Genomic DNA, 17,433 nt, shown 5'->3' with positions numbered 1-17,433 from the left:
CCAACAAGAAGTAGACTCTACTGTGACATCTAATGCTAATCTTTTCTGGCTCTTTCAAGAAGAAAAGGTGTAGTGTTGAGTACTACAGAATAATTACCTTTTCCCCCTCCCAGCCTCTGTTCCCTCTCTCAAGAGACAAAGACCCTTTTCCGATGCTAGTTTCCATCCTTGAGTCAGCAGAAAACTATTCTGGCACGAAATTGGCTGCCCCATTACTTTCCCAGTTCCACATCTCCCCCTCTGTTGCCCCCATTTGAAGTCCCTGCAGTCACCAGTCGTCTCTCTAAGATGTAATGGGTGACTAACAGACTTTACACACTTTGAGGTGATCCATGGATAATGTCAAAATAAAGGAGAAGATATTAGTTTATTTGTATTTCAAATTTCTGTCACCGCCCATCTCCCCCCAAAGGGGGACTCTTTATTACAAGTACAGGGGATGTGGCAGAAGAAAGATGTTGCCACAACATAATTGTGCCATGGTTAGGTGGAAGTGGGGGAAGGGCCCCATGGAGCTTTTGAATTTAATAATGTCGACAGAACAGTTGTGATAATTATGATTTTTAAAAGATTTGTGTCCCTGTGTTTTTAAAAATAGTTTAATTTGAAGAGAAGTTAGTATATTTCTCTTAATACTTAATTTGATTTAGGAAAGAGCTGGTCTGCCAAGGATTAATTTTTCTCATTCTCTTCTGCTGGTGGTTTCCCCACCTCCTTTGAGAGCACGGTCGCATTTTGGGAACAGTCATTGATGCTCTCATAAGAACTGCCATTGGGGTTCACACCCATTCACAAAATGTCCTGAACCTGGATTACTCAATTAGAAAAGCGGTGTTGAATTAGAAGAACACATAGGAATAAATTAAATGGCTACCTTAGTGAGTATGCCAAATCACAAAGCATCAGTTTACCAGGCAATGTGGTAAAGATGTTCTGTATGTACCCACAGTTGAATTTGAAGTTTTTGGAATGCAAAAGGTGTCCCATTATAAGCCTGTCAAAAGGTTGGACATTTTCCTAGTACAATATGAGTAGAAAGCACCATTTCTACATAGAACAACAAGAACCTAATCTGTATTTAAACTTCTTTCATGATTGCACTTTGGTTCTTTCAGAAACTGTCCGAATCCTGTTTATTTCAACTGTCTTGCAAGAGGAATGTGTGCTTGGCACATATCACAGCATTGATGACAGAAGGCTGAGAAAGGAAGAATGGACAGGAGGAAGGTTTAGAAACATGGGCCTTATTAAATCTCTGAGCTCATGCTAATATCCAATTAAAACAAAACAAAAAAACAGAAACACAACCAAATCACAGATACAGTATCTTTAAAGTAAGCAGTAGGCTATAAAAATAAATAAACTCTGTCCACATTCCAAATTATTCCATGCACTTGCCACTATCCTCAAGGTAGTATAGTTTTTAGTGTGAATGTAAATTCTAAAAAAGCTGCTTCAAAATACTTGTTCATTTTGAGATACAGCATCAGTGAGGCTCTGTTACAGTATTTTTAGGTGCTGTATAGGAAAAAGGGTCTACTGTATTATTTGCTTAGCCATTGACAGTTATAACAGGATCAAATACAGATAAATTATTTTACCCTAATATTAATCCTCAAACATGTTTTATTTTAAAGTAAGTCTCCAAAACAGTTTAGATGTTTTGTTCTGAAAAGATGTGTCTTACTGAGCAGGCATATACACTATAATACTATACAGTATAATATAGTACAGAATAATGTATTATACTGTATGTTACTATACCAGTGTTAATTGTATAGTACAGTGTTTCTCGACCTTGACAACTTTAAGATGTGTGGACTTCAACTCCCAGAATTCCCCAGCTAGCCTGACTGGGGAATTCTGGGAGTTGAAGTCCACACATCTTAAAGTTGCCAAGGTTGAGAAACACTGTACTATACAATTAACAGTAAAAAAGAAATGAGAAAACTTCATTGATAAAACGTTTGACTACTTTTTTCTTTAAAAAGCAATCAAATAAAATCCATGAACCTGTTGAGAAAGCGTGCAAATAAACAATTAGCTCAAAGCCCTTACCTTTTTAATCAGAACTTATCAACCTCTGTCCTGTTGTTGGTATGAAAAGAAGGAAATAATGGTCAAAACGTTTTGTGAGATTTCATTGATCTCCTTCCCAAATGTCATGAATTTGCTAAGACCTGGGATTTCATGATGCTTTGGCACTTTTGAAAAAAATGTATTTTTTATTATATGGCAGGAGCACTACAGGTGTTAATTTCGCGTGCAGCAATGATCTGTCCTCAGTGGGTACCATGTTGCTCTCTCCTGATGTACATGCACTTTATACTAAATTCATTCCCATCGATCTACTCCATTCCTGGTACCATTTCTCCCTTCTTTGACATGGGAAGAAAACAACTTCAGTTCAGTCCCAGGGATTGATTAAGTTTGATGAAAGAAAATGTCTCGTTATGAATCTTGTTTATAAACAAGTGAAATCTAAAGGACATAATTGTTGGCAGATTGCTGGGAAAGCCTTTAGCCCAGGAGAGATCAGAAAAGTCACACACACCAGGCATTTCTATAAAAATAATTTTATTTACAGAAAGCAAAACGAAAGCAAAAACATATTTAAAGGACTTGGCTCTCAATGAGAGCAGCCTGGCTTACTACATGCCTGCACAAAAAGAAAAGAGGAACTGAAACAAGTCCGGGCAGGTTCCTCCCCCCAGGTGCAAAAATTAACATTCAAAAAGGGGGCAGTTGAATTCAACCTCTGCACCTGGCCAAAATGATTAGATACAATAGCACCTTAATCTGTTAGTAGGAAAACCATTAACAATAATTGGTCTTCAGTTGTTTCTGGGCCAGGTTCATTGTAGATTTTTTAATACTGGTAAGAAATTGTCCTCCTGCAATTATTGAGGGGGTATAACATGGGCTATATGTAACAAATGAGATCATCTGCCGAGCTTGGTTAGCACATATTTTGTCATTTATATGATGTATTTTATGCAATGATATATAGTGCTTCTTACACATACGTAATTTCAATAGAGGCTGTATCCATCCAATTTTAGGATGGTACGTACAGAAGATGAGGAAATGGTTCCTTACTGAAATCCATTTGGACAGTTCATTAATTGGCTGAGATGAACTGGATACCTCCTATTGCAACTGCATACGCTTAACTACTGTACCATTACTTTCACATACCAATGAAACCTTCTATTTCTTGTGAAGTGGCTTTGCTGTTGCAGCTTCACAATGAAGAGTGCAAGCAACTGCTGTCTCCTGTAGGGTATAATGAGGACAGGAGTGTCTGCAGGGTATGATGAGGGGAAGAAAAAAAACCAGATGGTGGCCACGGTGGTTTTTATGTGCATTGGGCAGAGCTTCACTTGCACCATTGCCACTGCCATCTGGACTTTTTTGACTACACTCTGTGGATACTCCTGAATGAGGAATTGATACTTTATATCTGAACTGGTGATGTGGCACATGGGAGGTAGGGCAGCTCATAATGTGATATATAAAAGTAGCAGAACTATCTGGAATCAGACCAAAGTCCCTAAGTGGTCTAGCATGCTGTTCCTGCAGTGGCTAACCAAATGGTTCTTGTTTTCTAGCCACCAAGAGTATACTTATGATTGGGTGGGATGTACATTAAATTAACCCATCTGATTAATAACTAAAATAAAATAAAAATTTCTGGAAGGCCACAAGAAAGTCATGAGTACAGAACCCCGACCACTCTACCTGGCAATTATTTTATTTATTTATTTATTATTTTATTTTCTATCCCACGTTGATTATTTTTATAAATAACTCAAGGCAGCAAACATACCTAATACTCCTTCCTCCTCCTATTTTCCCTACAACCGCCACCCTGTGAGGTGAGTTGGGCATTGTGGATCATAGATAGTTGGACTACTGTGTGTTGGGTGAAACTTGTTTCTTGTCTGAATGTTCCCCTCTCCACTTTTCATACCATGCTTACTTTAAAGACATTTTCCTTTCTAGCTATTTGTTTTCTAAGCTGAAAAGCTAAAAATTCATTTTTAGCTTTTCAGCTTAGCTATTTTATCTGTCAAGGCATTGCTTTGGCTCTTTGAACACCACATGGAATGAGAATTTGTGGCTGTCTAGAAGTTGTTGAACTAGACCCTCCTGGCAGCATAGTGCTGCTTGAGTACAATGTTACATTTGAGCACAATGTTTAATTTCATAGTTCAGAAAACGTATGCTTGTTTTAATCATAATCGCTGCAAAATTGCATAAAGTTCCTTTCCCAAGCTACTTTTTTTTTACTGTTTTGCCTTAAAAAAAGAGAAAGATCTAAGTGCCTTTCAGTGAATCCTCAAGAGAACTGTGCTATTTTTGAGCAGGATCCATTTCAACATGACATTAGCCTGGCAACTAGGTTGTAAATATTTTATACTGAGTGGCACTCCCCCTCCCCCTCTTACCACATGGAGTATCAGGATCAAAGGGTTCGAAAGAGAGCTTTCAGCTGTAGTTGTTTCAGAGAGTTGTTCAGCCTGTATTACCTTTGCTTGTTTTTTAAGAGAAGCTCCTGACCACATGCCAAAGCACCTTACCCAATAATATGCCAATACATAACAGCTAAATAAATTAACAACCAAGAATTCACTGTTCAGATTGCTAGTTAGTCCTAACTGGTCCTGCCAGTTTATACCATGATACCTGCCACTCAACACCCTAGCTTGGAACTTCTGTTACTGAATGTACCTTAAGTCCTTCCTGTCTGCATAGCAGGCATTAGGAAAAAAATCATGAATGAAGCCATTTGTCATCATTGGAAACCCTATATATATTCCAATGTTCATGTGGAGCTCTTTCATAAAAAGGATCCCCATTTATGTTGCCCACATACATATCCTTTTGTGTATGTATCCATAAAGGCCATGTCACTTTCAAGTTCCAAGCAGAATTTGTGAGCCCTAACTTCTGGAGAATACCAGGGTGTTTGCCATGTATCTTCACAGCACAGCTTTCCAAAGATATATCATCATCCGAGCATCATCATCATCACCATCATCATCAGTTCAGTAATCTTCCTCTTGGTTTCTGGAAGGTTTCACTGAAACCAAAATGCTCACATGTATTTTTTGTAGAAAACTGTTTATACTGATAGTTCATTGCTCTTGGTATGAATTATACTGGATAATTTAGTATATGTGCTATGTGCTATATAGAACTTATTCAACACAGCAGCCTTCAGATTTGATGGTTGTTTATTATTACATTGTGGTTTATTTATTATTAAATAGTGTTATTTATTTAATAATTACCATGATGGGGGAAATAAACACTCAAACTGGTTTACAGATACATTAGATCGTTATACCCAGAGATTCCAGCCAGCACAAAGATTGGGCATTTTGTAATTTGTAGTCCTGGTTTATCTGAAGGACACTGGCCTGGGAAAAATGATTGATACAAGCAATGGTTTATAATTTGTTGGTTGTCAGGTATAATTTATAACAATGATAGCCATTTGCCTCGCTTGCCTTTTAAAAATAATGTTAACCAATATAGAAAATATTTTGATGTAAAGGAGTGTAACAATTGGACCTTAATTTTATTCTGCAACTTGCCTTCTCCCGTCTCTGCATTTTACAAATATAGTGAATCATACATCTAAAATAAAGAAGAAGCAACTTTTAAACTTTGCTGTTTGGTAAGACGAAGGATAAACAAACCAGATCCAGTTATATGTCAAGTATCTCTTCTATTGTTAAACTCTCACCTTGTCAGGCAGGAAGTTAACAGTTTTTTGCCCTGATAACCTTTTTCTAACTTTTCTTTGGAAAAGTTTAAAGCTAGGCAAGGAGGCCTGGAAATTAGACAGTTTTCAAGCAACCAGACAAGTACCTGTTTTAATGGTGATTGACTAATTCAACATAGGAACCACAGGTTTCTAAATCCTGAAGGAAGCAGATTATGTGACCTACCATAGCTTTCGTTCGGCAGCCCAATACAGACATTGTGCTACTAAGAGTGTAGCTCCCAAATCTGATAATCACAGCAATGGAAAATGAAACTGTGATGGTCCATCTTTTATGTATCTTAGGAAAAGATTCAGTTTTGAAGTATCGACACTTATTTGTATGTCATTTATATCCAGCATGTACCTAAAAGACCATTAATATTTCCGAATTGAAACAGGTAAATGTTGAGACTTGATATGGTGCTGAAATAAGCATACTTTTGATGTAAGTATTTCTTTTACACAATATATACTGTTTCTTCTTTAAAAACAGGTAGAGGACATGCTTGTGCAAAAAAATCACAAATTCAGTTCCTTTCAGTTTCTATCTGTTGGAGCAGGTAGTTTGAGTAGGTAATACTGGGATAGCTGAGCTATTTGTCTGGTTCTGTATTAAGCTATTTTACATGCTTTGATTAACAAGACAAAGCAAAAATTATCCCTATCTTTGCTTAATTCCTTCTTCCTACTGGGTTCCTGAAGATTTACTAGTGGCTTCCACATGCACTTTTTCGTGTGTGTGTTTGTGAGCCTTCGAGTCTGTTGACTCCTGGTGACTGCCTGGACAAGTCCCTGCAGTTTTCTTGGCAAGGTTTTTCAGAAGTGGTTTGCCACTGCTTGCTTCCGAGGGCTGAGAGAGAGTGACTGGCCCAAGGCCACCCAGCTGGGTTCGTGCCTAAGGTGGGACTAGAACTGACAGTCTCCAGGTTTCCAGCCTGATGCTTTAACCACTGCATCAGACTGGCCCTCTCCACATGCACTAAGATTCCCAAATTCATGAGGCTAATGGATCCGTTTAGAACACAATAGTTGCTGTGGGGTGTGGCCAGCCATAAAATGTCCTATATCTGAGTCAGTATAGATTGTGAGGAGAGGAGAGAGAGAGGAGGAAAGAGAGACAGATGGAACAGGATACTAAGTACAGAGCACAGGCATTCTATTTAATACCTGCAGCAACCTGAATCCTGTGTGCAAATAAATGCTTTAAGCTGTTGCCTCTGTCTGCCTTCTGCTAAAATGGACAGTGCCAAGCTGGATTGCTGATGGGGAACAGCATAGCTGCATCAGATGTTATAGCCAGGAGAGAGGGGTTTGGGAGAACCAAGACCTCTTGCCACTTAACATAGAACCCATTCAGGTACCAGGTCCTTCTTTCATTACCCTTCTACCACATGGTGCTGTCTAAAGCAGGAGACTATATCCTTCTGCACAGCAGAGAGAGAATGACTGGCCCAAGGTCACCCAGCTGGCTTCATGCGTAAGGTGGCACTAGAACTCATGGTTTCCTGGTTTCCAGCATGATGCCTTAACTACTAAACCAAGCTGGCCCTCTGTGGCTCTGGATGGATCATGATGCATCTGTGTTATAGCTAGTGGTGCAACTCTCTTTCAGGAGCTTCTGTGGTTATGATCATTGCTATACCTGATCTTGGCTGTGGATGTAGCCTTGTCCGGTAATTAAGTATAACAAGGAGATGCTAATAGAGCAACTCCTTGTCCCCAAGTCAGCCATTAAAATATATATACCGAAAAAGAAATTGTGTACAAGAATTTGGATCAGGAGCTGTACTTGGAACTCTCCAGGAGCTGCATGTGTCTCGTGATCTGTAGTTTGCCCAGCCTTGGAGAGAGCTGGCACTTGTTGCTGTTCCATAAATACGTGTTAGCAATAACTAAAGTAGGCATGGAATGTGCAGCTGGGTTTCTGTTACAAGTGTTCTTGGCAATGGCTTGGCTGGAAAGTCACAGAATTACAGGAAGTGCTGACACATTTCTGCATGCAACTTGGGCTGCTAGGTGAATAATCATGGCCAATAGTGAGCAACAGGAAAGCAACCTGAGATTTGGAGTGGGGGGGACTTTGCAGCTTCATTTTTGAATAATCTTTTTTTTTTTGGTCATTGTTTCCTCCAGGCGACTGAATAACAATGAACTGACAGCTATTCCATCTCTGGGAGCCGCTTCATCCCACATAACTTCCTTGTTCCTGTAAGTCTCAGCATTAGCATTCCTATGAGTATATTTTTGTTTTGAAGAATCTGTGCAAGGTTTACTGTGTGTTTCTTATTTTAGCTTTAATACATACAATTATATCTGTCAGGCTGCAGCTTACTAAAAATTCAAGTTCCAGTTAAAAAGCTCTGCTGTTCTCACCTGCAAGGTACTTAAAGGGAAAAGTGAAGACTTTCATGATCTTTTCCTCTAAAACTGCCTTGGAATACAAAACGTGGTCATCACATTAGTAAAATCTTAATGGTGGTAGTTGAAAGAGAGAGACAGTGAAGATGACCAGTTATAGGTCTCAGGACTCAGTTATAGGTCTATAGGACTCAGTAGGGTGTTGTTAAAAGTACAATCCACATGGTCCTGAAGGATATGTTTCTGGGTTGGCTTGATTAAATTCTATCTTTAAGAGCTCCAGCAATACTGAAAATTACATTTTAACAAGAATTCCCTGCTAAGCTCCAAAGGTTAAAATTAAGGATGACAAAGAATAGATAAGAATAGGTACGTATTCCTCCTTTCATCTGGAACTTAAAATAAATTCAGCTCCTTACCATATAGTCAGAATTTCTTAAAGTCAAAATTATATCAGAGACACCAAGCCTTCTAGAGCAGCCTTTCTCAGCCTTTTGACCCTGGAGGAACCCTTGAAATATTTTTCAGGCCTTGGGGAACCCCTGCACATTCAGGCTCAAATATAGGCCAGAAGTCACAAAATCATTGGACTGCATTGCGTTACGTTATATAGATGTGGGCCTGTATATATGCATTAACAGTGTTCTTAAAGTAAAAATAAAGAATGAAACTTACCTCTTTAATGAGAAGTTGCCCAAATTTTAAATAATGGCCTCTCGCAGAACCCTAGGGTTCCATGGAACCGTGGTTGAGAAACCCTGTTTGAGAGTAACAAGAATTTCCAGAAATCTGAGGGAAAGACTGACCTGCCAGTTACGTCTCTACTTGAAATAAAATGCCTCTTTTTTATATTTGAAAATATAAAGTGCCACCCACTTACGTTTTTCCTAAACTGTTAATATTTGGATATGAAAATAATCCTTAGAAGAGCATACAGCAAAAGAAGAATTCTGACTTGCCCTTCCTCTAATACTCAGGTTTTATTAATACAGATTTACTTAATTTAATTTATTTAATTAATAAAGAATTATTAATTAATTTTAATTAGAAAAGGGTTTTATCAATACGAAGAATTGGGAATATGTTCATTAAGAGGGCTGACTTCTAGAAAGCAATAGAGGATTTTATTTAACCTTTTCCATGAAATATAGTAGCACACATGGAGCTGAGAAGGTTCAACAGGCCTATCAAGAAAAGCAGGCTGAGTGGCCTTTGTGAAACAGTTCTCACTGCTGCCCCCACATTTTCATATTGCCATCCTTCCTTGGGCATTCCCAACTCACCTGATCGTGACATCCACTCTTGGACTATCAGTGACTTCTCAGTAGTAAACAAATACACGAACCATTTATAGTGTCAAAACATCCAGCTTTTCACAAATGTTTGGCTAATTAGTCCTTAAAAGGGTGAGACCAACCAAATCAACTAAAAAATGACTTGTTCGGACTGAATCTATTCTAGGACTGAATCTGTTCTATATATCCTGTATGTCTATAGAACCTCAGGGCTGGTTCATGGAGTAGGCCAGTATTCTCAACCTCAGCAACTTTAAGCTGTTTGGAGTTCAACTCCCAGAATTCCCCAGCCAGCATGCACTGGCTGGGAAATTCTGGGAGTTAAAGTCCACACAGCTTAAAATTGCTGAGGTTGAGAAACACTGGAGTAGGCAGTTGCAAAGATGCATAATTTGGGGGGAAGCACATCTTGTGATCAGTTTATAGGCCTGTTCTTTTTTGACACACAGACACCACTCCAAGGGTTAGAATAATTGACAAGGCACAGTTAGTTTTTATTCTTCCATGCTACGATTCTTTAATAGTTGTTATCAGTGTTGCATCTGTAAAACCAAATCAGTATATAAAATGAATAATTTTTGAAAGAGAAAGGCTGTCAATAAAAAGATTGCACTGGGGCAGGTTCTCAGCATTGTTGCGCTGTTCCAGCTCAGAGCTGGCCAGTCAGAGATTCCAAGACGAAAGGTAGCCCTGGACCTCGTTCTGATGTCCCTCAAAACACTCTAGCCACAGCCATCAAGGGGAGCATTGTTTCTTGCCATATAGTGTGTACCCTAAAAAATAGGTTTAAAACCAATGTCCACAAATTCCCCCCTCCCAAAACTGTAAATAAATCGGAAAATCTTGGTTCACCCATAGAATATAAACTGCAACATTTTGTCTCTGTTGTATCTGATCCTGTCAACTTTTATTCTTAGTTGATCACTGCACTGTGAGGGGGCACTCTTTGGGTTTTCTACATTTTTTATTTAACCCCCCCCCTTGCACCCCAATTCATGTGGACTATATATGAGAGCAAAACAAATTGGCTGCTTTTCCATTAAGACTGCTCTCAAATATGGAAAGGAGCAGAGCTTCCTTTTTCTGGTCAAAACTGACAGCTGTGTCAGCCACCCCACCTCACCCCCACCCCCCCGGTCATATTTCAAAGAAAACAAAGTCAAATCTAGGGACTGAAGGGTGCCTCCTTTGGAGCATTTCACTGTTCCTCCCTGTTCCGCTGCCAAAGAGACAATTTCTTGATCCTGTCCTGCTTCTGTTATAGGTGGGGCAAAGTAATCGTTCTTCTATCTCCCTCACATTTGTTTTTTTCCTACTAGTTCAGAAGCTATGAGTACAGAGGTTTCTGTTTGTGTGTTGTGGTATGGTGTTTGAATCTTATCCATAAAGAGCTCATTTTCCAGCCTGGTGGGAAACTAAAAGAGGACTCCTCTTTTATATCCCCAGATTTTGTAACTTGGTTTCTTTTTTTTTATTTATATGTATATTTACTTATTGATTATTTAGTTGATATGGCTGCCCATCTCAAACATATTTTCAACATGCTTCCTCCTAGTGGAAGGAATTCATTTACAGTATAAATCAAAGCATTCAGTAAAATCACACAAATTACTGCTACTACTACTACTAATAATAATAGCCATAAAGCTCAGTCAACAGCTTATAAATAGCAATATCAAAGTAGCACAGCATACTTAGCCTGAAACTTTCAATTCCAAAAAAACCATTCATAAAAGCAGAAGTCCTAAGATAATAGGAAGGAAAATAGGTTTTTAACCCGCTTCTGAAGCCATGCAGTGAGGGGGTGGTCTGCATTTCAAAGGACAGGGAGTTCTACCAAATTGGCACGGTCATTCAGAATGCCTTAGCCTAGTTAATTCTAACCCGCCTACAAGATCGGCACCTGCAATAAAGTCCTTCAAAGGCAACTGGAGATCCTGGTTCATAACATCTTTACAATTGTGGTATGACCAACTTGTATCACAATTTGTCCTGGAACTGCAGTTACTTACTGCCTATGTTGTGCTTAGGTTTGCTATTTAGACACTTCCTGAATGCAACTGGTTGTTTCTTTGTTAGTTAGCTAATGTTTATTGTGGTCATAGACCAGTGTCTGGTAATTAGCAAATTTCTACAGTTTTTGGCAGTTCTTCTGACCATACTTATCCTTTGCACTTGCTACTTGATTATATTGAAGGCATTTATGTAGAGGGCATTTTCCTGGGGTTGATACAAAACATGTAAGTAAAGACATAAAATACAAATGATTCTTCCCTGCAAAATCTCAGCATGGCTCTAGACACAGCAGTCTCACAGTATATTGTTAATTGAGGCCCAGCCTAACATATATTTCAGTTTAACTGTTCACTGGGGAGCAGATTTTATTTTTCTTCCTTTCTGCTTTGAAAATATTGCCAAAGAAGTTCATCTCCAACACTAGCAAACATTTGGAAAGGATTTTAATGGAACAGAAGAAAACAATTTGTATGTGAGTTAACCAAAGACAGACCTGTAAAGGCATATAAATATCGACAACCTGGTGGTGATTCTGCTCCAGGAAATTCAAAGTGTAGAGGCTATGTTTTGAAAAACATCTCTACAAATGCTAAAGATACACCAGAAGAAGATCTCTGTGACTTATTTAATCATTGCTCATGATGTAGAACCTTTGGGAGTTCTTTACAAGCCTTCTGAAAAGATTAGGAGAAGCACAATTCCCTCTATGGTATTCATTGTTCTAGTTCTCCAGTTCCTTTTATAAGGACCCCTGAGGACTGTGTACTACTAGCAGGGATTCAGGGGAGATGAAGAAAACCCAGAAATTGGCAAAGCAAGGAATGACACAATCAGGTGAAAGGTTATATAGCCTCTTTTGGGACTTTGCAGATACAAAAATGGGAATAAAATGATAAATCTGATCCTGTACTCCTGCCCCACTTTTGAGGCCTTTGAGGACAAATCGACTCAAAGAATATTTTCCTGACATTTGGCACTTTGCAGAACTAGCAAAAGAACAACAGCGTCTGCTAAATGATGAGTTGAATACAGATGTCCTTCCCAATAAAGACACATGTCAAGTAACTACATATGTTAAGCAACTGGTTGGTTTCAAGATGGAAAAGAGAGGCAACAATTCAAGGAACAGAATGAGTGTAGAGAACTTGTGGCCCTCCAGATGTTGCTCAATTGCTATTCCCATCTTTCTTCAACACTGTCCATGTTATAGCTATTGGGATTTCTGATTAATTAACATCTGGAGGGCCACAGGTTCCCTATCACTGGAGGGGAATGATGTTATTGTATGGTAAAATAGGAAGATGTTTTAATCTCCTCTCATTTACTTCTTGATTAAGGCAGTAGCTTTAATATTATAGGTGATCATCATGGTTAGGGAAAATGTCCGGTTTCTGCAGCAACCTAGGAGAAATATGCAAGCTGTTGAAGTTTGTCTGTATTTTCTTTATTCTGTTGCACAATCATTTTATTATATTGCTTATTCTTGTACATTACTGATTCTTAAAACAATTGTTCCATGACTAATTAGGAAAAATCATGAGGTTTGTTATATTGCCTTGTTATGTTAAAACATACCTTTCCTGATGCAGAATTTCTTGATTAGGCTTTGGTTTTCAGACCAAAGAATAATTAAAAGATTTTGTTACATGTCTAGGTAGTGAATGGCTGGCTGCTTGAACATTCCCATTTAGGAGGAAAATGGAGATGAGTAGGTGCTCTGTTTATCAAATCACAATTGGTTTTTGTTTATTTGAAGTCTGCAGGAATCATGTAACAAAGGACAATGAAAAAAATTGTCTGGAAAGACTCTTATCCAATTTTCTTGTATCATTTCTCTGTTCTTTGGACTAATTGCTGCTCTGTTTAAGATAGAAAAGTTTGCTGCATGTACATGTGCTTGTATTTGCAAACCCTATAAAATAGAATTTGCTTCACAGTAAATGGGTGTCACAAGTGTCAATTGTGATTTCGTGGCACTCATACACAGTCTCCCCTTCACACTTGCCCTTACCTCTTGGTGAACATTGCTAAGTTTGTAGTGGGCACTAATAGTTTGTATAACCCTATACAAAATTATTATTGCTGGATGTAATAATAGTGATCCTCTCTACAGCAGTTGTCCCATACAAGGGTATTTATAACTCCAAACACCCCATAACTGATTGATGATTGAAATATGTTTTTGAGCCCTTTCAGCTTAGCAGTTGTGTTAAGACAAAAACACTGAAGAGGAAGAAGTCACAAGAAGAGTTTAAAAGTTTAGTTTCTTTTTCCTTTTACCAAAGGAGTGGAAAATAGGATTGGTTAATTAATAAAGGACTCAGCATCATGTTATAATATACTTAATGTCAGGGTAAGATCAATAGAGCTGCTCATCTGCTAAACAGTGCATAAATCTCTCTTGAAAAACACTAGTGATCTTTGCAGACTCATTAGTGTACAATTCACACTGAACTATAATTAAACAGATTAGTGTAATAATGGACAATGCATTGTACATTATCTATTCTACTACTGCTGTTTCAGAATACATATAAATTAAGTCCTCTTCCATGTTGAGATTCTTGGGTTACCTAGAGAAAGAAGAAAAACATTTCAATAGATCATGGGGCAAAGAATTCAGAGTGGAAGAATGTTTGGAGGTAAATCCTAGAAGGAAAGGAGTCTAGGATGCTCAACCTTTGAAAAATAAACACTTCCTTTTACTGAAAATAGTAGTTTCCCAAATGTGGTTCCCCAGATGCTATTCCTACAGCTTGTACAACTGCTCATCATGGATCTGCTGGTAGGGGTTCGTGGGGATAACACTTCAACAATGGGAGAACCCAAACTGAAAACCACTTATTTAGATGGATCTTTGGAATGGGGTGAGAATGGAAAAAAAGAAGAAGATATGAATAAATTTAACTTAAAGATGTAATGGTCCGTTTTTCATGTTGCATGGATGCTTACATGTGGTGCCTTTGAGCGGTAACCCAATCAGTTTAATATATTGAATATATGATTTGCACACCTAAATATGGTCGAGATAAGTAAGCCCAAGGAAAACCATGATTTAAATTGTAGTTAAGTATCCCTCTGTAACATTAATTTAATCCATAGCATAGGTTCTAATGCTATGCTCGGCCTAACTACAAGATTGCTTAGTGTTTTGTGCTAACATCAAGATTTTATATCATTCCGCACCAGTTTTGGGTTGGAATATACTTCATGGCGGTTTTCCTCACCTAACTCTCTTCCAGCTGTTGGGATTGCTTCCTCCAAGAATTAGTAGCAAACTGTCTTTAGATATCTGGAGGACTCTGTGTTGGGAAAGGCTGTTTTCCTTCTAATCAAGTGACAATGCAGAAAGACGTTTCGTGATTGCTATAGCTCTTTGTGTGTTTGGCCCAGCACATTTTCACTAGGCATTTGTAAGTGACAAAATTGGTACAATTTGTGCATGCTTGGCTGGCTTATTTAACTTTAGGCTGGAAGGTGTAAATAGTTGAAACTAGCTATTTTGTCCTGTTAATATATAGCTGAGAGACTTAGTTCTTTATATAATTCTTAATTTAAAGAGCTGAAATGTACCTAGGAATATATGTGTCTTCATGATAGAGTCTAAGTACCTGGCTTTTCCAATACTGTTTCAGTTGTTTGGTCTGGAGAATGTTTTTAGTATTTTCAGAAATGTTTTAAAAGCAATCATTTGTATAATTTTCTTCAAGTTGACCAGCTAGCAGCAGTAAGGATGGACAGGTGCCCACCTTTTCTTGAGGCCATAGAGTGCCAAGCAGGGAGTATGCTCTGGGTTCCCATTATTTCCTGTGCCTGGAACCACTCAACCATTTTCTAGCTTTGTTCCATCGGAACTCAGAACATGTTGAGCTTTGTCCACTGGAATTCAACTGTTTCATAACATTCCAAGGGGGTGGTTTTATGCTTGAAACAAAAACATTTCCCATTTCCTACAGTATATAGTATAAGCCCGACAACAATTAGACATTTTGCAATCACAGAATTTTCCTACACATTGCTAATACAACTTCCTAGAGGATGTTTTGTAAATGAAGGCCTTAATGCTTTTCCTGAAATAGAGTGAGGTATCTGCTGTCACCCACTTCAGATTGTTTTAAGGGGCAGTAGTATACACATGTATTAAATAAAATAAAGTAATAATAAATCTGACACCAGAAGAAAGGCATTCCTTGGCATGGGAGCAGCCCAGATAAGACACTCTTTTGTGTGTGTGACAAGCCTGTGAAAGTGGGGGCATCTGTAAGATGATTTTGCTGATCTTAATGCCTAGATAGGTTGGTTGGTTGGTTTAGTCAATTTATATAGTTGTCTATCTCAGCAAATGGCTCTGGACAGCAACAATATTTAAAATAAAAGTTAAAACAATTATAATCACAAGTACACACATTAAAATGCATAGATGAGAGAAATACAGCAGCCACTAATACAACCAGGACACTTGGGGCCCCAGGCACAAGCACAAAGCCAGGTCTTTAGGGCCTTACGAAAGGCCAGGAGGGTTGGGGCAACCTGATCTCCAGAGGGAGAATGTTCCAGAAGGTGGGCTCTATGGCAGAAAAGGCTCATCCTCTGGGCCCCACCAGCTGACATTCCATAGCTGATGGGACCTGGAGCATGCCCACCCTGCTGGACTGGTTCAGACATGTAGAAACAACCCAGGAGAGACAGTCCCTTAAGGTTGAAAGCCAGATAATACCTCAAGCACTCAGTCCTTTTGCCATTTAAAACTTAACACCTTGAACTATGCCCAGAAAACCATTGGCAATCAATACATTTGTTTTAGTTATAAGATGCTTGTGGGATCCTACACCAATTGGTAGTCTAGCTGCAGCATGTTCAACTATTTGAAGCTTCAGGACATTCTCTAAGAATAACCCCACACAGAATGCACTGAGGTAACCAAATCATTATGCATCTAAGGCATAGGCAACCGTTACTTAATCTGACTGGTTTAAGGATGGTCATTGCTGGAAACGCAGCTGGAAACATTGCTGGCCATTGCTGTCACCTGGCGATTGGCAGGTATTGGGGAACAAGGAGCACTCCCAGCACTCACTGCTCTTTCAGGGGCAGTGCAGCCCATACTAGAATAAGCTGAACCCCAGACTCAGAACCTGATTTCCTGTGGACCAGCAATACCACCATATTGATTTAGCTCCAGCTTGTTCACTCTCTTCTAGTCCACCCTCAAAGGAATTGGCTGATTCCTTGGATAGATGGCAAAGAACTATACATATGCTGTTTAGTATCCGTTCATATAAACAGTCCTGGCCTACCTATCAGATAGTAGTCCTTTGGCACTATCATCTAGATTTGGCCAGAACTGGAATCAGCAGTGCCCCGCCTGGCCCAATTTTGCAGGTGGTCCTGAAGGAAAGCATAAGCAATGGTATCAAAAGTTGTCAAGTTGAAGAGAACAATCAGCTATTAGTCTTGGTAGTTTACGACAACCAAATGCAGCTGTTAGTTCTGGTAATGTAGCTGGTTATATCCAAGGGAAAGTTAGAAAATGTAAATAAAATAAGCTGACTCTTCATCATGGTTTTTAATTTTTTTTTTTTTTAATTGATGATCTTGCCCGGCTACCATTGTAGCGACAAGTTGAGTTCAGTGCACTGTGGCTTTCAATGGTGCTTTGAGATGGTATCTGCTGCTCCTGTAAAAGCGTGGTTTGGGCACCTGGGGCTCAGTTGAGGAAACAGAAAAGGAGAGGGAAAGGCTGGTTCTTACAGGTTGGCAAGCAGCCAGTCCAGAAGTCCACACGAAGGTCTATTTCCCAATGCTGGGTCTGTTTGTTGTTGTACAAAGTATCTCTTCACCTCTTGAAGAATGTCACCCACCGTGTATGCTTTTTTGCCTGCTCTCTCAGCTAGCACAGGTAGCTTTGACAGTTCACTGTCATTTTCATTTATGAACGTCAGGTTGGGGACATTGAGATGGGAAGCAACCATCCACTGAAGAATAGCT

At 38.9% G+C, this 17,433-nt stretch overlaps 1 protein-coding gene across 1 annotated transcript in view; it reads left to right on the top strand.

Annotated features, from left to right (window-relative positions):
* Positions 1-17,433, top strand: part of LRIG1 (leucine rich repeats and immunoglobulin like domains 1) — a 150,485-nt gene that overhangs the window by 56,642 nt on the left and 76,410 nt on the right. Inside the window, exon 3 of the mRNA XM_063291544.1 lies at positions 7,910-7,984. Within this exon, the coding sequence (XP_063147614.1) occupies positions 7,910-7,984 (75 nt within the window). The remainder of the gene's footprint in view (positions 1-7,909; positions 7,985-17,433) is intronic.

This window comes from Candoia aspera, chromosome 2, assembly GCF_035149785.1.
Source record: "Candoia aspera isolate rCanAsp1 chromosome 2, rCanAsp1.hap2, whole genome shotgun sequence".
NCBI classification, from domain to species: Eukaryota; Metazoa; Chordata; class Lepidosauria; order Squamata; family Boidae; genus Candoia; species Candoia aspera.
Note: the sequence above shows the minus strand (reverse complement) of the source record. Positions and strands in the feature narration are given on the sequence as shown.